Source organism: Cryptotermes secundus, unplaced genomic scaffold (genome assembly GCF_002891405.2).
Source record: "Cryptotermes secundus unplaced genomic scaffold, Csec_1.0 scaffold5, whole genome shotgun sequence".
Taxonomy (NCBI): Eukaryota; Metazoa; Arthropoda; class Insecta; order Blattodea; family Kalotermitidae; genus Cryptotermes; species Cryptotermes secundus.
The window spans coordinates 109,248-134,348 of NW_019724742.1; the positions used below are offsets into that span (position 1 = coordinate 109,248).

Here is a 25,101-nt window from a genome sequence, read left to right on the forward strand (position 1 = left end):
TTTCTTCATGTTTATTTTCTCGTAATGCAGTCAGAAATCTCATTTACAGCATTGAATTGAGATGGTGAAATGTACACTTGAACAGTGGGGTTTTCTGTAGAATACTTACGTGAACGCATTTTTATAACTGTTTTTTGTGGGCAGAACATGATGGTGTTCTTGACCCAAAACTTGCATTTATACCAATTAACCATTGCAATGGCCATGTTAATGCTCAGAATAGTAGGTACTGGAGCAGTATTAATATGAGAGACACTTGGAATATCCCTTCACGGTCAGAAGATTGATGTATAACTTTTCATTACTGCTTCATGAATAGTAGGGACTCGTATTTTTTTAACAGATTATTAATGCAGAGTGGTATATCAGTTATATTCATGACTTTTTGTGGACACTATTATGGAAATGGAAGAAGCATACAGGTATTGTATGCATGATGGTGCTACAGCACACATTACTATTTATTCCATTAATGTTTTAAATGAGGTATCAGAATACAGACTTACAAGTTGCAAATTTTGGCCTGTGAGGTCTCCACACCTAAATTCCTGTGATTTTTATCTGTGGTGAAACCTATAAGACACGGTATTCAAATTCTCACACACTGGATCAATTTATGTATAGGATGTGTGAAACAGCTGAGGTAAGTGAACTCAAACTAGTGTTATACATCCTTTTCAGGTGTCTTGAAGTTTGCTCAAGAGCAGAAGAGAGATGTTTTGAGGGGATGTTGTGATCATGAGCTCATCTAAACATTTATTAGAGAAATGCATGTCCACGTTTACAGTGCACAACAAATTGGCTGGGACTCAGACTAGTTTTTTGGCATATTATGGCTACCTTCAGTCTCTGTTCTTCCATCAATGTCAGAGGCCTAGTTTCATATCCATACATAACCACAGGCAGAATTATAGTTCTGTATATATTAATTTTTAAATTTTCTGACACAGGAAAGGAGACAGAAGGGTCTGAAGTGAATGATAGTAAGCGTTACTTGAATTTAATTTGCTCTTGGTTTCTTCATGCGCCAAGTTTTGATTTTTATTATCATTCCTAAATATCTGAACTTTGCCACATTTTCAAATCATCTCTTATCTGTCTTATGATTTTGTCCTGTTTTCTGGTGATGGGACATCAACATGTACTTGCATTTCTCTGTGTTTACCTGTAGACCAAACTCTCTACTACCCTCAGTTAGAGCTGTGTTTTTCTGTATGGTACGAGGGCTGTTAAAAAAGTAACCTTCATTTATTTTTGACAACTAATGTAGGAGCAGGGTAAAGCTTGCACATGCAAGGTAGCATCACAACTCACTGCCTTGTGAACCATCACATAACTCATCACCTAGTGTTTGTTTTTGCCTCTGCAGAGTGAGTTATGATGTGTTATGTGACTGATAATTCCATTATCCACTTTCTTTACGCTAAAAACATAAGTGTTGTGGAAATCCATCTTGAATCAAGGGCAGTTTATGGCCAAAGTGTAATTAGTGAAGGAAGTGTAAGACAGAGGTGTAGAATGTTTGAAGATGGGTGAACTAATGTTCATGATGAAGAGCAATGTTTTGGGCCATCTGTGAAGAGTGCTGTTGTTGTTCAAAGTGTTGACCAAAATCTTTGTGAAAAATGGTGCTTCACAATTTCAGAACTTTCATGTGAATTTCCACAAATTTCACACACTGTTCTCTACAAGATTATCACAGGCTAGGCTATCATGTATTGTGTGCAAAATGGGTTCTGAAAGTGCTCATGGCTGCCCATGAAACACAGAGAATGGCTTCAGCTCTGAATTTTTAGACCGGTACCACAAAGATGGCGATGGATTTCTCAGTCACATCGTACAAGTAACAGGTGATGAAATCTGGGTTTCATTTGTGAATGTTGAAACGAAAGAGCAGACAAAGCATTGGATGCACACACATTCACCAAACAAGCCAATAAAGTTTAAACAAACATTGTCTGCCTGCCAGAAAGGTGATGGCATCTGTTTTGTGGGACAGAAGAGGAGTGCTGATGGTGGAATTTATGCAATAAGGGGCCATAATAGTGTCACAAGTGTATTGTAAAACACTGAAGAAGCTGTGTAGGGCCATTCAGAATGAAAGGTGTGGAATTCTAACATCTGGTGTATCACTCCTCTATGACAGTGCATGTCCTCATACAGCTGCTTGCACTCAAGCACTCCTGGAGCATTTCATTTGGGAGTTGTTTAACCACCCTCCTTACAGCCCCGATCTCGCTCCGAGCGACTACCACCCGTTTACCTGCCTGAAGAACTGGTTGCAATGAAAGCACTTGAACAATATGAGGAGTTGTTGGAAGGTATCAAAACATGGCTGAGCTCACAGGTGGCAGACTTAATGACACAGGCATACAAAAACATTCCTTGATATGACATGTACCTCAATTCTGGCGGACACTCCAAGCATCTACCACCTCTTTACCTACCTAAAGAACTGGTTGCAATCAGAGTGCTTCAACAATAATGAGGAATTGATGGAAGGTGTCAAAACATGGCTGAGCTCACAGGTGGCAGCCATATTTGACACAGGCATACAAAAACTTGTTCCCTGATATGACAAGTGCCTCAATTCTTGGAGTAACTAATTTCAGAAGTGACATAAGTATGTATGTACTTTTGTATGCAATAAATTTCTTTTTCTCACTGCTTGTTTTCTTAACAGTTCACTGGAGGTCACTTTCCAAATAGCCCTCAATTATGGTATTTCCTAATAGATTTATATCAGCATAGGCCAGAACTGATATGGCCTATTTAATTTCATTTCCTTGGGGTTTACTTGGACCTTTCTAATGGCATACTACAGTAGAGTTGAAAAGTAAAGTTGAAAACAATAGCAGTAAGTCATCTCTTTCTCGTAGACCATTTTGAATAGGAAATGTATCAGACAGACTTGTACTTATACAGACTTTACTATAGGCTTAATTTAAACAAGTTTAAAAAATTCTAAGTAGTTTCATGGGTATCCAGAACTCGGTGAAAATATTGTACAGTACTTCCCTCTTAACTGAATCGTATAGTTTCTGGAAGTCTATGAATAGGTGATGTACTGTCTCAGTCTACTCTCATTTTTTCTCCAATATCTGACAAATGCAGAATAACAGGTCAGCAGTTAATCTGTTACACTGAAACACACACTGATGATCCCCAATAATTTCTTCTACAAATGGTCTGACCCTTGAGAGAAGAATATTGGATAATTGAACATGTGTTGTATAGATACAATAACTCTTTTGCAGATACTATATTTAACTGGAGAAAAAAGGTTAAACATGTAGATTTTTTGGAATTACTGTGCTGATAATTGTAATTGAATTTTTCGTGATTTTTCCAAATTTTAAAACAAATAGATTCATTATATGTGTTCTGGATGCCTCAAATATGTAACTCTTTCCAAATCACCATTGGTTATGAAGTTTTATTGCAAGATGTGTGATACCATGTTTACATTGTAACATGAGGATTGGTATGAACCTTACAGCATGTATTGGTGTAGGTTATGATCTGCCATTAAGAAATTAATCAACCTCTCTTCACTTGTAGTGATTCTGAAGAGAAGAGCAGGTGTGAAGAGAAGCCCAGGTAAGGTACAAATTTTATGGTAACTGCTGTGCATGATTCTTGTTTCAACTGACATTTCTTTTATGTCTTTCCTAGAGTTGTACAGTAATTCCTTTAGTTGCATAACAAATTTTGGTTGTTTAAAGTTGAAATATTACATTTGTGATAATATCTGTTGTTTAATATCCTGTTCTTTCACAGTCATGCTGAGGATGATGATAAAGACCTTTGTTATTCCTTTTAACCTTTGATAAAAGAATAATTCTAAACATGTTTTCAAAGCTTACATGAATGTGACCCATGTGGCTTAACCTTCTTAAGGAAAAGTTTTTCATATACTACCACTGGTAGTGCATCAAGTTCCAAAGAAACTGCTACTCTTAATTAGGTTGTTATTCAAAGTTTTACTTTGATTTACTCTAAAATTAATATAAAAATTATCTTGCTTATATCGGTAGCTCTTGAAATGTGAAATAGCGCATTGTCTATGACTGCAGTTATTGTGCAGAAAAGTACATAAATGATTATGGAAAGTTACAGTGCTTTGTGTTCTTGCTTTATATAATTTAGGAAGAGATTGGAAATGTTCTTTATTTTTTACCACCAAATACCTGTAGTTATATTGTGACCTGTAAATATGCCTTTGGCCATATGCACACGTTTGGGTCATGACCACAGAAGGATTAGTATATGTGAGTTTCTGAATCATTGCATAAAAGAGAATAGTGTAATAATTTACCAAGGACAATACATGTTAAAATTGCTTGTACCACATATAAGCTGTACATTTGAAGTATTTGTGTTGATAATTAAATGACTTGCTGCTTTACCTGCACCGATGCTGTAAATCCGCAGTGATGCCTCTTTTTGTAGGTTTTGTTCATGTTGATAAATTTTCAGTCATTTTTCCAGACAAATATTATGTGATACACAGGGCATTATTTCACAGTTTAGAGGTTAAGATTATGATGCTGTCTGTTGGTGGTAATATGAAATATAAAGGCAAGGTTATTTGAAAAATCTGCCTTCAACAGTATGAACAGCAGTTTATGTCACAGGTAAGATTCAACTGTCCAATGAAGGGGTTTATACTTGTGGTCAGTGATTATCCCCTCAGGTGACACAGTATGCCTGAAGTATCATACTTTTTTCTGACAGAGCTGGCACTTTTCTATATTGAACTTTAGGCGGGGTTCTCAGAACCACTGGAACACTTTTTGCAGGTTGAGCAGGTGCTCTTGGAATGTGAGAATCATTATCACATCATCCAGGTACACGATACATGAGTTTTAGGTAAGGCCTCTTAAGACTGTCTTTATTAACCTCTCCAAAGTTTCCAGAGCATTACAGAAGCCAGAGGTCATGACTGTGAACTGTCAAGAATTCAGTCTTCTCTTTGTCATCCAGGTGTAGATCACTTGCCAATACCTACACTAGGTCAAGAGTGGAGACCATTTGGCTCCAGCCAGCATGTCCAGAATGTCATCAATTTGTGGCAGTGGGACATGGTTTATTTTTCTGTAGTCTACACAGAAGTGACGGTCTCTGTTCTTCTTCTGGAGAAGAATGACAGGGATTGACGAGGGGCTGCCTGACTCTTTGATAACCCCACAGCATTTCATGTCCTTCAACATCTCGCCCACATCTACCTGTTTTGCCAGGGGTCGTCTCCTTGGAGGTTGGCAAGTCAGTTGGGCCTCTCCTGTATCTATACGGTAGCACACTCTGTTGGTCTGTCTGTAATCATGAATGTCCATAGCAAAGATGTCTCTTTACTCGGTGAGGAGCTCTTCCAACTCTTGAATTTCTCCACGCTTAAGTTTGGCCTGGCAGCTGCAATAAAGTCTTGTAACTTCAGGGTAGAGTCTGGGACCTCTGGTGGGGTCACCAACATGACTGGCTCACAGTATGCCAGGGGGCATCCATTCACGAGCTTCTAGTTGTGATGGGTAACATTCAAGATCCTCATGGGTACTTTCCAGTGGTCTCGGACCAGGGCAGATGAGTCTGTATTTTCATTACCTGACTCAGAACTGTGTCTTTATGGGAGGGGGTTATGTGTGAGTGATGCTTTGTAAGGTTTCCAGTGAAAGTGTAATGTGACAGTGATCTATTGGCTTATGAATTTTTTAGCAGTACTTTAAATGCTTTGAAGGGCAGGAATGTAAATTTGTATTAGTTTGGAGGAATAATTTGGTGGATTAATGCAGTATAGTTTTGCAGGTTTAAATTCAGTCTTCTAAAGTACAAAAGGTTTTTCTTCCACAGTAACTTGAAATTATAATCTAACCTTTGAAACGTTCACTGGATATCAATCATGTTACACATAGTAATATTAAATTCAATAAATGTGAGAAGAAAATTACAATCTCTGATATTGTCTTTTAATTGTACAAAGGGTTTAATTTGGTCAAGACCACCTTGTTAATTTCAGACTCAGATTATAATGGATTGCTCTTTGTGTGAATGGTCTCATTTTTAGTCATGAGTTCTTTTTTCCATTAGGTAATCAGAATTTCTCTTCTTAGGGGCTGAGTAAATAATTAGAAACATGTACAAACAACAGGGGGGTACAGAAGTACAGCATTTTATTTTTCCCATTAGGAAGAAGAGAGTCAGGCGAAGAATCTTGGGCTCTGACGACGATTCTGATGTTATCGTCTCCAGCAGTGACCATAGCAGCAGTGGTGAAATTTTTGTAAAGAAACGGAAGAAGCCATTGAAGAAATCAAATTCTGACAAAAACAGCACCTCTGATAGTGATGCACCAAGGTAACAGAAACATTCTCTGCTTTTGCTACATTTTTTGTGATTTTGTACATATTGTTAAAATTCCATACAAATATGTCATTCAAATATATGAATTGAATATTAAGTGGAGGATATCAGATCACATTGGGGGAAGTGCATGAAATATGCCACTTTTGATTAAAGTCAATATCACGTTATTTTAGGACATAACATATCTTTATGTAATTAATTAATTTGATTAATATTGGTACTTTGAGAGGACAGTACCGAAGTGGAGGAATTTCCAGTCATCCAAAGTGCTACTACACAATGACTAACAATGTCTCAACAAACTGAAGCTAGTCTGTGTATTCATCATAGCAACATAAATATTTGTACAGAAGTTTAGTGTGTGGTTGTCTCTTCAAGCATTGACAATCCAACAGTTTCAACGTTATGGTATTATGTCTTTGCTTTTGCTCTTTGTGAGTTGAAACATATTAGGGTGCTGAGTAAATTAATATTATTTTATGTTGTAATCTTGTTTATTAAATTAGATTAAATCACTGATGAATAGTTCCATGGTTAATAACTACAGCTCTGAAATGTTTGCACAATTCTAGAGAAGTCAAACGGAAGAGAATTAGGGCTCCAGCCCGTGACTCCAGCAGCAGTGTTGATGACCAGGTTGAGTCTAGTCAAAAGGTAAGAAATTATTCTTCACCACAGTAGTTTTTATTTGTACACCTCTCCCCACTTCAGCTTGGAAAATAAGGCAAGCCAGTGGGTTGTAGAATGTAGTGTACAAGAAACCATCTGTTTTCCTCTAAATGTTTCAGTCAGGATAGAGATCCTGAGTTTCTCTACCTAGTAGCTGTCAGGTATAACCTCAAAATTATGCACTTCTGCAGTGCTTGTAATGTTGTACATGAAAACCTGTTTAATACAAAGTTAATGTCCATGGTTACAACATGATTCTATGCAAAATTTCCAAATGGAATGCTGAAGTGGTTTACTAATTACCACTGCTGGGCAGAAAGGCTAATGTAGATCTTCTGTTGCCACAGTGTTTTGTTCTATATTTCATGAAAAGAAAGCGACTGTAATAAACATTGTAGAGTGTTATAAAATGGAAGATACTAAAGAATATACAAGTTCTTTATGTAACAAGGTTCCTTCCTTGCCAGTAAATTCTCTTAAGAATAAATTGGGGCTGCTAATATAGTTCTGCCTGACAAGCAGATAATGCCACTGATATGACACTGCATAACTTTAAGCTGACTAATTGCCAGGGTACATTTAACATGCCACCAATCATAATAGAGTAGTCATAATGCAGTCTGGCATATCCATAACAAGAAAATTTGGTTGGAGGGGCTGCCTGGTCAGCCTGTTGTTATGAAGTTCCTAGGCTTAATAACAGCAAAAGCAGGACATTTTTGGGTGTTGAAAAACTGTATGTATGCATGATACAAGAAGTTTCAGTACTGTATATTAGTAACATTCTTTGTATGTGAAATTGTACAGGGAAATAATGAAAGCTATTTGATGTAGTTAATGTATTTTATCTTCCCTTTCCCAGTGTTCTCTTCTTTTGTTTTTGATTCCATCATTTTGCTTCTAATTCTGTTTTAATAATTGAAAGGTATTTTGTTTTCAGTCAGATGCTACTGGCAAGGGACGTAAGAAAATTCATCGCATAATGAAGGATGAGAATGTTGGTGAGGCAACACGAAGAGCTGCACGAGAGGAAGAGGAGAGGAAGAAAAGGATTTTAGAGAAACAAAAATTGGTGAGTTTAGGGTCTGGCATTCGCTGTGTTGATACTGAGGAAGGTTAATGGCTTCTGAGAGTAGTTGATCAGCATCAGTTGTGAAAAATCAACAGCAATAAATAAAGAGATCAGCGTGAAACAGGTAGCAAGGAAAGTCGATTGACTTTCAGTGGTCTACAGTGTTATATCCCAGAAGAGAGAAGTGTTTGTAACCACCACTGCAAGAATCTCAAATTCTACACAGTAATAAGTAACTTTAATGAAACAGTAAAATTAGTATTTAACATTCTTTTGAGTGAGGGTGGGCACTTCTTTTTCTTGAAGCTTAGGTGGGGCTGTTTCAAAGTGACTGCAAGCCAAAGAGCCTTGTGAGAAGGAAACCTGTGGTTAAGGTCATTAACTATGTATGAATTATTCTTGTGGATTATATATATTTTATAAGCCTTTGAGAAAATATGAAATTGACATCATTAGTTAATTTGAACGTGATATCCTAAACTCTGATTAGTGTTCTCAAAATGTTTGAATGTATATTAAACAACCTCAAGTGAGATTTTTGTATCCAGTTTTAGGGGTATTACAGGTGCCCTGAAAGCCACTGCAGGGTTTTAAGAGTCTGTATTTTTTAACCATTATGCCGATTGAAGAAACATTTCACTGAAATAAAATTCAACTCAAAAAGTTTCTGTTAGTAAATTCCTTTCTTGGCACAACAGGTATCTAGTTGATGCCTAATTTTAAAATCATTCCTGGAGTTACTGTTTTTCACAGTTGCAGTTCTCTACTATTTTAATTCATTTTGTTATATTTTAGCGTCCTGTTGCACTGATTTATGTCCATGGTTTATTCCAGCCGTCTTAGTGCATACACTCATCCACCTCACTCTTCACTCCTTGCAGGCCTGCAGTGAAGTAGTTTAATGTAAATCGAAAAGCACCTGAGGATGGCACCTTTGTGCCGAAACATGTAGTGCAGGAGTGAAGAGTGAGGTGGATGAGTGTATGCACTGCAAGACGGCTGGAATAAATTATGAATTCATTTCCATATGAATTCCTTTCTCTGCATGACGGTTATTAAGCCAATATATATCAGAACCAGTGTAAGAAATGTAACTTACTAACATGGTATTTTTTTTTCTTTGTATTTTACAGTATAATGAGATTTACAGAGAAGTGGAAGGAATAGAGAAATTTGACAAACTTGTTTTAGATTTTGATCCTGAGACAAAAGAAGAGCTGATTTCTGTGGATCCATATTTAGTTTCAAAGCTGAAACCTCATCAGGTAAACTTAAACATGTTTTTTTGTAACAAACACATTATTGTTATGACCTTTTCATCTTAATTTGGAGAATCAGAAAGTACTTTATGAAAAATATTCCATATTACTGCAATATATTCCTTTATTATATATAGAGTTAATTGTACTACATACATGAAATTACAGAATGGCTTATTTCTTTCTTTCTGCTCATAGTACTGCCTGTTGAAGGAGTAGATACCGTGAAGGGACAATATTCTTTCACATAAGTAAATCATGCCACAGTCTGATGTAATTGAAGGTTTCATGTACAGAGAAACTACTTACTACATAGTGTTAAAATACTTGCTGAAAATGGGATCCTTCCTTGTCCAGTCATATTTCACACCAGGGTAACATGTCCTGTTTTGCACTTTGAAGTTAGTTTTACCCACTGGTATTCACCCACAGTGATTTAAGGAATCCCTTTCTCCGTTTATATCTTAAGGCCTTCATAGAATGAACATATATTCTTCATGCTTCTCCACAGATGAAAGTCCAAAGGAGATGAGACTCTGTTGAGCTAGGTCAGGACTGTATTATGGTTAGTTAAGTTCTGAAAGTATAATTTCTGGAACTTCTTTCTGATGAGTGTCATTAAGTGTTTCTGTTCAATTCTCTGAAATTTGCTCATTGGCTTACTTTGGTGGATTTGTCACCACTGACAGTATAACTCAAAAAGGTGTCACCTTGCCTATGAATCTAATTCAGAAGGCAGTTAACACATGTCCAAATGGTTATGCCAGTGCTGTTTTGTGGGTTGGTTTGTAATCCCCCTTGCACAATGAAGTCTTGGTGCATTATTTGGTAGGTAGAACTGTGATTAGTCTGAAGTTGATTTGCCACAGCATAGGTATTCGCCCTGCTGTTGTTTAGAATTAGTGCATGGACTTCTTCATCGATGGCCACCATGATGCTCCTTATGAGTAAGACATTTGCAACCATGCTTGAACATGTCAGCCCATTTGTACATGCTTTGCTGCAGCAAAACATGGTCACTGTACTGTGCTAATAGCTTTTGATGAATTTCCATGCCTCTTACAGTTTTAGCCCCCCAAAAACAAATCACTGTATTCTGCTCTTCTTTGGTGCATGTATAAGTGGAATGGCCATATTGAGTCCACTCCTGGTAAAAGACACCTGAATGACCTTCAAATAAGTCACTAGTAGGGAGGTTCAATGCTTATGGTTGCCTGCTCATTCTGCACTGGGGCCAGTTGCAGAAACTCTTTATGAATACTCTTTTATTTATGGTTAATTCACTCTACATTCTCTTATGGCAAAATATTTAGTAATAGAAGAAATACAAATGATAGCATGCAATAGGAATGGCTTAATAAATATTAAGAAGAAATGTCCATGATTTATTCTGACTGTCTTACAGTGCATACATGTATTCACCTTACTCTTCTCTCTTGCACTACATGTTTCGGCACTAAGGTTCCATCTTCAGGTGCTTTTCGATGTACGTCGAACTACGTCATTGCATGTCCTGTTGTCTTTATACTAAAATAACTAAAATACGAGTATATATTCGTCATATATATTGATAAATTTTAAATGTCAAAAATATTAAAACTGTTCAGGATTTGTCATCCTTATGTCGTATCTCAATACGCGAGTCACACCTATCTTCTTCTATCGGAGTATTCTTCCTACTTTCATGTGTGTGTTGTGCTTTGTGTTGTGTCTTGCTCCTGTGACTGCATGTGTTATACTGCACATACCCAGCAGGCCCAGCAGTACAGTCACAGGAGCAAGACACAACACAAAGCACAATACACACATGAAAGTAGGAAGAATACTCCGATANCATAAATCAGTGCAACAGGACGCTAAAATATAACATTATTAAGAAGAAAGTTTAAACTGCTCTATTTTCATAACTTTTATCATTTCCATGGTATGCTAAACTTCATGTTTGATGGCAAAAGCAAAAGCTGCAGTGTATCATTCATAAGTGGTCCATCTAATATAAGCGACTTCAATAAAGAATTTATAAAAATGTGACTACAACAGCATGTTAATTTTATCCAGTCTCACATAGTTTCATGTAATGCTCATTTTTAAAATCCAAAACTTAAAATGTAAAACATTGCAGCTGATACACTTTTTCTTTCATAAATTACAGATCTCTGATGTTGATGTGTATCCGTTATAGTTGATGTTAGTAATATGAATAATGGTTCCATTATGGGCAACCCTCTAGCCCTATCCCAATCACAGTTTGGTTAACTTAGAATTAGTACATTAAAAATGTAATATAATTTGTGTTAACATTATGGGTATCATATTGTCGGAAATGTACAAGGGAGAGTCAGTAGATAGGTCATAAATGGGCATAAAACATAAAACATGTGATATTTGAACCTGAGAAAACCTTTTATTTCTCAATACAGTCAACTCTCGATTATCCGGGCTAATGGTGGGGATGGAAGTCACGGTTAATCGAAAACCCGGTTAAGCCAAATTTTATTATACGGGCTGGACGACTGTGAAGGGTCGGAGTTCGAGTCCCGGTAGGGTCAAGAATTTTAACTTCTCCAAATCGTCCAGACCGGCTCTGGGGTCCATCCAACCTCCTATCCAATGGGTACCGGGGGCTCTTTCCCCGGGGGTAAAGCGGCCGGGGCGTGAAGCTGACCACTCACCTCCAACTAGTGCCGAGGTCAAGAAAATTTGGATCTATACATCCACTCCCCCACACGCCTTAATGGCGTAGGGCTTAATTCGTTGAGCAGAGGAACAACTTTACCTTTTACCTTTTAATACCTTCATAATACTATAGACCTACCTGTATTTAAATTTATTCATCCTCATTTCTATGTCATCTCATGGCCTATTTAATACTTTCTTTACATTACACTCAGTATGAATTAGTTATTTCAATCACTGTTCAACAACATCCAGCACTTTTTACGGTCACACTTAACACTTAAAATAATTTAATACTGTCTTTTGCTTTTTCGCGGCATTTTCCTTTTTACGGATATCCGTACGAAGCCTACGTAATATTAGCTTGTCACTTAATAAACTGTCCTCTTCACTCTCAAGATAGTCTAGTAAGGATTCCAAATGATTAAGCGCAGCACCATGTGATACTTTCTTACTGGCAACACTGTCCACCTCTTCCTCATTCTCACTTTCTTCCCGCTCTTCTGGCTGCACCCCCATTGAAGTTACGATTTCGTCACTGCTTAACATTTCGAAGCCCGGTTCACACGAGTCACAGTTAAACCACTCTCTTATATTTTCCTCGTTGACTTCTTCACCACCATGAACTTGGTTAGCCACTTTTGTCAATTTTATGGCTATCTCATTTTCACTGAATCCAGTGAATCCATGGATTTCGTCATCTTCATTAGTGATGAAAGGCATCAGTTTCTTCCATGAATTTTTCAATACAGATGGCTTTACTGTATCCCACGCTGTTGAAATCTCGTATATGGCATCTAATACTGAAAAGGACTTCCAGAAACACGTCAGATCATTGCCTTCATCGATGTACTTTTGTAGCAAATTTGATCTGTAGATTCTCTTCATACTTGAGATAACTCCTTGATCCATTGGTTGGATAAGTGCGGTAACATTAGCGGGAAAATATTTCACAAAAATATTTCCATCATCTGACCTCAGGAGACTTTCGTTAGGATGTGAGGGCGCATTGTCAATGAGGAGCACAGCTTTCTCAGGTAGGCCTTGGGATTTTAGATGGTCACGAACTTGAGGCACGAATTTAAAATCAAACCATTCTTTAAATATCGCTCTATTCATCCAAGCTACTTTCTGGTTAAAATAATGGATAGGCAGACTTGAAGCTACTGTTCCTTTAAAAGAGCGTGGTCTTTTCGCTTTGCCGATAACTACTGGTATTAGTTTGTGTGTTCCTGATGCATTAGAACAGCACAAGACTGTCAATCTCTCCTTACTGGATTTGTGACCTGGAGCCTGTCTTTCATTTTGAAATGCCAATGTTCTGGTTGGCAAGCATTTCCAATAAAGACCCGTTTCATCGGCATTATAGATTTGTTCTGGCAGCAGATTTTCACTTTTCACAAAACTATCAAAATTGGTGCAAAATTGATCTGATGCTGACAAGTCCCCTGACAATTTCTCACCTTGAATACTGATTTCTCGTATTCCATGACGCTGCTTGAAACGTGTTAGCCAACCGGAAGAAGCGTCAAAACTCCCTTCTAGTTCAAGTGCTTCGAAAAAATATTTAGCTTGTTTAGCACAAACTGGTCCTGTTATTGTTGTTCCCTGTGCCCTTAGTTGATTAAACCAGGTCAGCATCGCTTTGTCGAGATCATCGTATGTTGATTTCTTCATGGTTTTTCTCTTCTTCATTCCGCTTGAATTAGAAGACGAAGCAAAGGAAATTAACTCATTCTTTTGTTTTTTCAAATCACGAACAGTTTGTTCTCCAATACCGTATTGCATTGCTAATTGTTTAACTACAGCTCCTTTTTCCAGCTGATTGATAATTTCAAGTTTCTGTTGAATACTTAACACAACACGCTTCCTTTTAAACCCCGACATTTTGCTAACGCACTTGAAGATCTATATTAAGAAACTGATACTTACTTTCACAATGCACTCTCACACTGAGATGGTACCGTTAAATAACCTGGGGCGGTGTATTTGTCCTTGAAACTTTCCAAAAATTCTTGCATTCTTTCACCCCCACCCTAGAACATTGTGTTCGCATAACGGGACGAAATAATGCAGAGCTCGGTTCACACTAGTGCGAAAATAGTGTTAAACTCACCATGTGAAACAAAAGTGAATGAATATTAAACAACATATAAACTTAAAAAAAAAAGCCCCGGTTAAGCCGCAAACCGGTTAATCCGCCCCCGGATAATCGAGAGTTGACTGTAGAACCAGCACCATCATTGATACACCTATCCCATTGCTTTACCAGTGTATGAAAACCCAGAGCATGGAAGTCTTTTGACTGTTGTCTCAGCCTCTGCCACACCTCCATTTCAGCCTCTTCATCCGTAAGAGAATTGCTTGACTCAGTTGTGCACCACCTTACATGACAAACACTTCCTGCCATAAACAGGATACATTTCTTTATGAATGCCCTTTGTTTTGAGTCCTCTTGCCCACAAAAAGCATGCAACAGAATGCTGCTCTTTTGTAGCACACCCTCAAGCACAGTTGCCATTTGGACCACTGAAAGCAGCCTCTGAACATGCGCATGCATATCTGCTAGCTTGACTTTCATGATGCTGGACTTTGCTGCTAATGAGTGATGCACCCAGGAAACCTGTTACATCCATTACAGCAATTTTACTTGAATTTGTGACCTATTTAATGACTCTCCCTCATATTTTTAGCCTAATGCTGATGCAGCAGCTTGAAACATATAGCCTTAAAATGCCTCTGTTAATAATAAAAACATTGTTGTGATAATAGTATATTAGTCATTTAATTTGGTTCTTTGCTACACAATAGAGGCACTTAAGTTTATGATTGTAGTGACTTTCTTGACCAGATGAAAAATTTTGGCTTCTGAAGAAAGTCTGTATGTCATAGAGCTAGTCATTCTTTTAATTTCAGGTGAAAGGTGTAAAATTTATGTGGGATGCTTGCTTTGAGTCACTGAAACAAATTGAGAAGACAAAGGGTTCTGGCTGCATTCTTGCTCATTGCATGGGACTTGGAAAAACATTCCAGGTAAGAAAGTTTGTAGCATTACTTAGTGATAATTTGGTGTATTCTGTCAGGTTTACAAGAAATGTGCAGCCTCATCACACAAGCTGTTATGCTGTGTTTTGTTACATCTCCTGTTCTGGCTCAAAATCTGTACCAGAAGACATGTGACAGAAAGACTGGCAGAACAGAGTTCAGAGTTTGCTGTATCTCTTAAGCAGCTGCATATCTTTATACTGGTGTGTTAAAATTATTTCAGTTTTCTTGCCTCTTGTATTGAGTAAAGGACATATTTAATTGAAAATGTATGTCAGTGACACTGGCATCAAATATCTCTGTGCCACTTTGTTTGCATCATTTTATTTTCTTGTTTCATTGATCAGGAAATGTGAATAGTGTGAATAGGGTACAAAGTAGCTTACTATTGGGTACTGTGTTGCACTGAAGGTGTGTGTCATTTCTGGAAAGGAATGATTGTGTATGCACATTTGTTATAGATATTATTCATTGAGTATGAAAGTGCTGTTGATTAATTCCAGATAGTGACCCTTGTCCATACATTGTTGAAGCACAAGGACACCAAAATGCATACAGTTCTCGTTGTCTGTCCACTTAGCACAGTCCTCAACTGGGTCAGTGAGTTCAATATGTGGCTGAAAGACATTGGCGATGGAGAGGATGTTAATGTCTTCGAGCTGTCCAAGTAAGGTTTCATCTTCATTCCATATATGCATTCTTAAACATTTGAATGAATCTTGCAGTTTAAAATAATTCTGTGTGAAAAATGTATAGTTTTTTTTAGCACAGTTTTATATTTAATAGCTTTCCTTTGATCTGAGTGGATTCTTGTGTACCATTTTAATTAACATTTCAGGTTTTCATTTAATGTGTTGAGTATTTATTAGGACTTCTTGGATGGAGGCATATATTTCGTGTAACTGTGTACAAACTCTAGTCCAGGGTATGTATGTATGTATTATGAGAGGGGGGTGGGTTTCCCCATGCACTTAGACCAGTTATTGGTCCATTGTGCGTCCCCCTTTTAATTTCTACTGTTGCCATACCCTACCGGTAACGGTGCATGCCATCAGCCCCCATAGAGCCAATGAGGTCGGCCCCCGGTACCTTGATGCTTCCCCCATCCACCAGAGGCATTGGAGACTACTTGGGCGGGAAAGGGCCTGTAATTTAGCTCAGAGGCCTCCTAGAGACAGGTTCTTTTACGTGCCGTAAATCTACACCACGGGACACACAGCTTAAAGTCCCTCCTGGAGGACTTGTTCCCTGAATTTTTCCGCCCTTAAAAATTCCATGACCTCCACTGGGTTTGAACCCGCGTACCTTGAGTCATGAGGTGGGAACATTACCCCTAGACTACGGAGGCCGCTCTAGTCCAAGGTATGTATTGATGGATGAATTAGCTATTACAAAGTGGTAGTGATAAGAGTAATCATTCAAATCCTCCACTCTAAACTCCTTCTTTTCTTCAAAAGTATCTTTAGCATATGTTACTTTGTAACCACAGCTATAATCGTACTGTTGCTGGAACTACTTCAAATTACTGTAGTTTATTACTGAAGCTTTTGCAAACTCATGTTTATATAATTTATTTTCATTGTTTCAGGCCATTGTACTCACCCTCAGATGGTTTGTACTTATTTCTTTGTTCCCTGCATATTATTTTTGTAACTTGCTTGATCTTATCATGACAGTCAAATGAAGGAGGTTGTGGTGGACCAGATAGGTAGAAATTCATGCAGAATTTCAGTAGCAAAATCACACAGGAGTGGCAAGATCGAAGTCTGTAAAGGAGAAAAGAGGATAATGTTGAAATGGACCTAATAAAGTAGGTTGTGACAATGTTAGTTGGATTGACATAGTTTGGAATTGTGTCCAGTATTGAGCTTTGATAATACAAACCTAGAGTTTGTCTCATGAGAAGGTTAATTAATTTGGTGTTGTAACACTTCTGTTGCTATATTGTCATGGTTATTATTGTTGTCATTGTTACTATAGTTATTGTTATTGCATTTTTCATATTATTATTATTATTATTGAATGCATTTCTTTATTGTTCCAATGAAAATATGTCATACTGTTCAGATATAAGCAGAACTATGAGCGTATGTACCAGCTGAAGGAGTGGCATAGTTGTGGAGGTGTCATGGTTTTGGGTTATGACATGTTCCGAAACTTAACAAACACACAGGCCAAGCGGATACGGAAGAATGCTCTTGAAACATTCCAGTCAACATTAGTTGATCCAGGTGAGATTGTTTTTGTATGTGATCATTGCATGTTTCAAATAAATGTTCGCTTTATTCTCTGCTTACGCTTAAACACATTGTGGGTGGGCAGGCACTCATGTTCAAATGTGCACATGCATGTAAGCGAGTACAAAAGCACCACTGGTTTCACCAGTTTTGTAGAACCTGTTGTTGCAAGGTATGGCAGATGGCAGCTGTTGAAATTTTAAAACCTTAAAGGCAAAATAAAATTGAACAATGATATTATTCAATAGATAAATTATTGAGACACATTGTGAATATGTTCTTTCCTGTCAGTTATCCTCTAATGCAGCAACAGATGTAAAGAATGGCCGTGTAGGGTCAGTATTTTCTCAGGAACTAACTTTTTTTTTATGGGTAAGTCTTATTATTATAAATTTTTGTTGCATAATTGAAACAGGATCGGATGTGCTTTATTACGTGCCTCAGGTGCTGTCACAATGAACCCATTATCGATACTTGATTATAAATCTACCTTTTAAAAAATAACAGTCCTCATGCCCGCTCATTATTTTGAATTCTAATTTTAGGAAAAATTTGCGCATAGTACAAGAGTGCATATAGTGTTCTAAGTCGAATATGAGTTTGATGGATGTGATGTGTATCTTAACTTTATCCTTTTCAGGCCCTGACCTTGTTGTGTGTGATGAAGGTCATATGTTGAAAAATGAAGATACAGCATTAGCCAAAGCCATGAGAAGGATAAGGACATTGCGCCGAATTGTGTTGACTGGTACACCACTGCAAAACAACCTGAAAGAATGTAAGTTCATTGAATGTGTTCAGACAGTTCAGATAAACCATCTGTACTCTTCAGGATATGATGTTCTTATAGCAGTGACTATGAAGTTTACTGCTTTCAAGGATATGGCACTCTGCAGTCTTGTAGGCTGTTCCCACCTTGCTGCCTCCTTCTTCAGTGCAGAAGACTCTTCTGTTCTGAATATGAAGGCAGCAGGTTCCTCTGAAATGTTGGTAATAATCTACCAGACTACACAGTCTTACCTACCAGTGTGAATAGCTGGTATAGTATGTCACTGTACATGTTTTTTTCTCCAGTACCTGACAAATGCATGAAGTCTGATCAGTTGTTGATCTGTTACATTGAAACCCACATTAATTATCCCCAATAATTTTGTTCATGTATGGACTTAATTTTTAGAGAAAGTTATTGGATTAAATTTTGAAGTTGATAACAGTGTTACGTCTCAATAATTACTCCAGTTAGTTTTATCGCCCTTCTAAACTGATACGATATTATTATATACTCCTCCACTGATGAAGCCGATCTTCCTTATTCCAAATAGAATTAATGAGAGTATGGATATCAGATTCTTGTGATAATAGTGAATGAAAATGTATTTTGTGTACATAATATATTTCATGTGGTGTCTTGAAGGCAGTACCTTGTGATGGTGTATGTGTATAACTGGGACAACTGTGGTGTGGTTAGAGGTTTCTGTGGCTGTCACTAGTTGGGGTTGCTGTCATCTGAGATGTAATAATGACATTGTGAATTGGGTTGTGTGAAATCATAACACATACCAGAAGACACTGAAAGGTCTTGTTAACAACTTGTTAATGTTATTGATGAGGAAGATGAGGAAATTCCACCTTCTCACATGAAATCAGAAGGAGTTCCAAAACAGTAACATGAGGCAAATAGGTGGTTACACTTTTAAATTCTTCTGCCTGTTTTCGGTAATGAAAGCTTTTGAAATTATTTGAGGTGAAAGAACAGGTACATAAAACAGCAAGAAAACAAACAGAAGAAAATAAATGGACCATTGAATCCAAAATCAGTGTTTATTGAGTGGAAGGATGTGACTGTAGAAAGAAGTGAACTCTTTGGTAGCAGCTGTACATGTGTATGGGGCACAAACCACACCTTTGGGACTACTGAGGAAAAGATCCAGTTGTGCAAACTAGTTACTGGAAGACAAGCAACATGTCACGTGATGATTCATGGCCATCATTAATATTATACAACCTTCAGCACAACAAATTCATATTAAATAAATATCTCTTTTTCAGTGTTCATGCCATCAGAGAGCACTGCAAGCCGGAGGATAGAAGATAAAGAATAACATAAGTTTCAGAGCTATTTATTGAATCTAAAAGTTCACCTGTTCATGATTCCTTCTATCAGAAAGGAATTCTGCTTCTTTTTTAAGCCAAATTCTTGATGTTCTCTCCTTCTATGTGTTTTGATATAACACTGAACTTGGGCTGTCTTTGTTTTTTATAAGCTGAAGGAATTGTGTGGGGTACCATTCAGCTCTTATGAAAATAGCAATTTTAAGAGCAAGACTTGTGGTATTAATTGCAGTTTTGTTTCACCAGATCATTGCATGGTTCAATTTGTGAAGCCAAACTTGCTTGGTACTCGGAAGGAATTTCTGAATCGATTTGTGAACCCAATTTCAAATGGGCAGTTTGAAGATTCAACAGCTCATGATGTGAAGATAATGAAACGTAGGGCTCATGTTCTGCACAAGATGTTGGAAGGATCAGTTCAGGTAGATTTATTTATTTCATAGAAGTATAGTATACATTATAGTAATTTTATTTATGTTTCAGAATTTTGTATCATATTCATTATGCCAATGAAAAAAAGATTGTGTTTATTTGAAACTCTTTTGTCTTGGGATTGGAATGACAAAAATGAGGGATTATGCAGTTTTAGTTAGTTTAGTGTCAATAAAAACAAATGTTGATACGATAGTGTCTACTTTGTTTTAAATACAGAATATTGTTGTGTAGACTGCATACCTTTGTATACATTTTATATACCTAGTTTTAGTTTTGTAGCCTTTCTTTCTAATTAGTCAGAATTTTCGTTAAGCACATGTCAATGAATGTTGCACTGGTTTATGGTCATAGCTGTAAGTTACAGCAGTAAAAGTAAACTTCAGAATTTGTATTAATGTTGCTAAGCAAAAAAAAAAGTTAAGGTTTCCCTGTAACAGACCATGGAGGCCCATGGGTTGTGGGATCTTGAGGTTCCCACATTTTCTAGACAATCAGCTCACAGATGGTGGTAAGCTTGTCAGCCATACATGCCAGCCACCCTTTACCTGCAGGAATATTCCTGGTACTCTTTTCTGTTAGAGGCTGACTCGACCCTAGGGCCACAGTGCAGCTGGAAGGATTGGGTAAATTAAAAAAATTCACCTCATCAGGATTCGTTCCCATGACCTTCCAACTTGTAGCATAGTGCCTCAACCAACTATGCAACCGCGCGCCCCCAATGTTGCTAAGTAGATTGCTTTTATAGAGTATAAATTGTCTCTTCTCATCATAAATGATGTATATAAAGTTCTGTTTGAAAGCAGGCTGTAGTGCATAAGTCAGAAATTCAAAATAAAGCCTACTAGTGTGCCCATGAAGAAAACTCACCACTGAAATTTCAGAAATTTTTTTGTTGTTCAGTATGTCAATTAATATATAAGTCTCTAGGTTTTTGGACACACATAATTTTTATGTCTTTCAGAACACAGTTCTGGTCAGGCTGTATGAAGGAAATGTCTTTGGAATTTCATATTGCAGCACTGTTAAGCTACTTGAACAAAGTGACATTACCTAAGAATGAATAAAAATGAAATTACACCATTCCATAATCTGGTGGCAACTTATTTCACCAGTTCTTTCACACCTTCTGCAGGAATTGAACATATGTCCCACGTTCCATAAAGATTGTAATATTATTGTATTTTTAGTTAAGCTGAAGTGCTGTGTGAATTCTCGTTTCATGACTCATTATTACAAAAACCAATAAAAATATACCAGGATAGAGTAACCTCCACTTCTTCCAATGAAAATATTTGTAATATGAGAAAGATCTTAATGTGTCAGTCATATTTAATCATTTGAGCGCTCTTTGGCTTTTATTGAAACAGAAAAATATGAGTTCTTCCAAAGTTAGGAGCACCATTAGGAATATTTGAGGTTTTCATGGCCGTGACTATGAAAAATGCCATCTTCTGGGATGTGGCACCGTGTAGATATTGTGTTAACTGACTTTTTGGACGTTGCATATGTATGGATTTCTCTAGTCTCAAAGTTCCTTCTTTCTCACCAGTGGTATAAACTGTACCACATCAGGACAAGTGAGAACTCTTCTCTTGAGTAATATATATTGTTTCCTTTGTGATGGGAGCAAAATTTTGAGAGAGTTGTACATTCTTCTGTTGCAGAGGTTTGACTATTCTGTGTTGACTCCATTTCTCCCACCAAAACATGAGTATGTAATCTCAATCCGCTTGTCTGAAGTTCAAATTAAGGCATATCGATATTACTTGGAACACTATGCTGTGGGTATAAGTGGGGAGAAGACCAAGGGAGCACAACTTTTTAATGACTTCCAAAACCTTTCAAGGATATGGACACATCCTAGGGTATTGCAGATGAATGCTGACAAGGCTGAAAAGACTGCTGAGAGAAAGGTACAACTAATGAATTAAAGAAATTATACTCCACAGTTGAAGAATTACAGAATAGAAAGAAATATAATTTGTTTGAAAGTGTCTATCTTTCCATAATTCTTAACTGTATATAAAATTGGGCATGACTGTTGTGGCATAAAATGGGGTACATAGAATGCTGAATTTATTGCCACATTGATATTTTATATGTACAGTAGTAACAAGAATAATTTTCTTAGCCCTTTTAACTTGAGATTGTTGTTTATCCAATATGCATTTTAGCACAGTATAGAGTGAATGGTATTTTGCTGATGAAAATCTTTCAGAACATTCAAAGGGGAAAGTATGCTTTTTATTTACTATGACTGGGGAAATTATTTATGTGTAGTATTCATTCTATATGGTTCAGATTTGGAGGAATTAACCTTTATGGGATGGGCCATTTAAATTCCGATGGTGGCAGCGGGACGGAATTAATTTAAATGCCCGCCATTGTAGAGTAATAAAAATTGTAATCATGTTACTCAAAATGCTGTGATTTCTACAATTTTTGTGATAAACGAACGAAATAAACTCTGCTTTTATCTAGAAAGAATATAGAATCAGATATTGTAATTTACAGATTTTAGAATCTGTAAAAATTGTTACACTGATTCCAAAAAAAAAATTTTCCCAGTTTTGAGCGTCTGTCCACAAAACTGCAGTCAGTTTCTGCAGTATAAATGCCTGTTGCTGACATCATTCGTACTGGTACTGGCTTATCTTCAAAAGGGGAGGAAATGTTTATGCTTTTATAGCACTCCAACCTTTCTGTATACAGGAGTGAGGTCACGTCCCTCAGAGACTGTCTGTGTATACAGGTATCTGCCACACAAGAAGTACTGTTATGCTTCTTAGAAAGGCCCACACATGGCCCCTTCTTCTACGTACTTTCAGTCTTATGTACCACATTCTAAATCGGTGACATTTATCAGCTGCCTATTAACTTTGGCTTTTTCAATGCGAAAGGGGGCCATGGTGCATAGTTGAAATTGCGATGTTTTATAAGCGTTACGAATACAGGAGACCACTCGCCATCACTGACCTACTTCCTGCTAATACTGACATTGCGTGAGTGTGCTTCACGTGGAAAACAGAGTTAATTACGGACAAAGAGCATGAATTGCGACGTCGGACTCTGCATTCAGTGACATGCAACATTCAGTTAGATGATGCAGGAGGGAAGACAGTCTACTTATAAAGCTGATGTCCAAAAATAATATAAGTAGAACAAGAATTTCTATCTTAAAATTAGATTTTAAAACACTGTGCGCACGCGTGGACTGCGCATACCCATACGGTGTCTTTCGTCCACCTCGGCTTTACTTTAAAGGTCTCCATACGGTGTCCTTTGGCTCATAAAGGTTAAGGCGGAAAATAAACGCCGAAATATCCACAAAAGTGTTCAAAATCTACTTCAAAGTATATCACACTGAAATTTTTTTGGTCACCTATTAAGTGGTGCAGATATTTTGTTATTTGAAAGTTTAAATAATGGACTTTGTAATAATAACATTTTTTCCTCTGTATGTATCACTGTTTGGCAGCATATGGAGTCAGATTCAGAGGGTTCCCTACGAGATTTTATTGATGATGACGATGACGACAATGATGAAACAACTAAATCATCAGGCAGTTCATCCTCAGATGAATCAGATGTACAAGGAATGACAAGAGGAGCAGGAAGCAAAAGTAAACCCACCAATAGAATTACCCGAAGGACTCGTAGCCAAGCTAACATTGAAGGTGAGTGGAGCCTTTGTATCTTAATCACTTCACTCTCTTATGCATGGAGAATCTACTGTGTATCCATTTCCAGTGTTTATCATGGTAATGCATGTCCTGTCCGCTTGGGTACTGTTTGACATGAGTGCCAAGAGAGATGACAGCAGCCAGATCGCCCAGGGCTGGATAGGTGACAGACCATGCCCAGTGACACTGGAGTGCCCATGACTACTGCTAGGCCAGGCATCACTGCAGGATGGCCCAAAAGGAATCACAGCCAATGCTATGTGCTGAAAACAGCATCAAGGGAGACCCTCCCCATCCTGAAGGAACCCTTGGTGGAACTGACCCCGGGGCAAGAACCGCATGTTCATCTGAGTGCTCATAGCAGAAATTGTAAACAAGTTTATGTCCTGTACATCTAATGCATTTGTGGAGCTAGGGCACTACATGCTGTGACTGGGTTAGGAAGAAGTATCTCTATGGAGCCCCCATGTGTGGCTCTTGGCTTCCTGCCTTGTGGTTGCATGATGCAAGGGAGTAGCAATAGCAAGACTGGAAAGCTTCATCAGAGTGGAAAATGACATCATAACATTTGCATGCACAACTGTTTGAGAAAAACTGTGCCCCCCCACCCATGGTTCTGGAGGCTGAAGAGACAGATTTCATTTCATTTCATTTTTATTTGGCACTCATAATTGCTACAACAGTAACACTCGAACAAGTCACATCATTAAATATGTCATTCTTGAAACCATTTTGCCCAAATGCCTAAAGGATTAGAATTTGTCAACAATATACAATCACAGCTGACATTGTTAACCTATAATTAAAATATAATGCACACCATCAACCCAGATAAACAGTAAAATTAGATACAATATGTAAATTGAAATGCAAGCCAACCTTACGAGTTCACCAAGAGAATCTCAAGTGTATTACAGTAAATCAAAGAGTCCTACATATGACCAGGTCAATCACTGGACACATTACGATACTGCAAGCAACCATTTGTTATCCATTTCCACTGCTGAACAGATGTTCTGCTATGCTTACTACTGCCCCTCTAAGAGAAACTCATACTATGCATAGAATGGATGATCTAGTAAAACACTTTTAGCCCATGTTTAAAGTCTTTACATCCATCTGACTTTCTTAATTCCAAAGGCAGTCTGTTGTACACTTTAATACCCATATTGATAACACTCTTCTTAAAAGCCAAGGTCCTTCAAGAATGGTTGGTAATGACATTCCTAGACTGAAAGTGTGTGTAAATAGTGAGTTCAGCTTGAGTCTGTGTTTAGAAATGGAATGCAGCATTTATGTATGTTAAAACAGTGCAATGAAAAGCAAGCAGTGAGTCTCAAGGTGGTAGTGCGAAGACAGTGTAATAGTGTTCAGTGAAGAGGTAGTGAACTAAAACAAACTGACACTGAGGCCATAAGTGACACCATGAAAATAACTGCCACAAATCAAGGTAGACATTCCAGTATTTATGTATGAGATGTCAAATATACTGAGACAAAATATTGCAAATTACAGACCAATCTCAATTTTGTCTTCTTTCCCCCCCCCCCCCC

The 25,101-nt window shown here is 37.5% G+C and overlaps 1 protein-coding gene across 7 annotated transcripts in view; it reads left to right on the forward strand.

Moving 5' to 3' along the window:
* LOC111862641 (transcriptional regulator ATRX) overlaps window positions 1-25,101 on the forward strand; it is a 95,664-nt gene that overhangs the window by 39,276 nt on the left and 31,287 nt on the right. For 6 of the 7 annotated variants that reach the window (XM_033750740.1, XM_023848158.1, XM_023848162.1 and 3 more), the window contains exons 13-24: window positions 3,562-3,600; window positions 6,184-6,351; window positions 6,933-7,014; window positions 7,970-8,101; window positions 9,235-9,366; window positions 14,953-15,069; window positions 15,585-15,748; window positions 17,149-17,312; window positions 17,959-18,096; window positions 19,677-19,852; window positions 21,530-21,778; window positions 23,344-23,542. In XM_033750740.1, the coding sequence (XP_033606631.1) occupies window positions 3,562-3,600; window positions 6,184-6,351; window positions 6,933-7,014; window positions 7,970-8,101; window positions 9,235-9,366; window positions 14,953-15,069; window positions 15,585-15,748; window positions 17,149-17,312; window positions 17,959-18,096; window positions 19,677-19,852; window positions 21,530-21,778; window positions 23,344-23,542 (1,760 nt within the window). The remainder of the gene's footprint in view (window positions 1-3,561; window positions 3,601-6,183; window positions 6,352-6,932; window positions 7,015-7,969; window positions 8,102-9,234; window positions 9,367-14,952; window positions 15,070-15,584; window positions 15,749-17,148; window positions 17,313-17,958; window positions 18,097-19,676; window positions 19,853-21,529; window positions 21,779-23,343; window positions 23,543-25,101) is intronic. The other variant, XM_023848163.1, reaches the window with a different exon arrangement.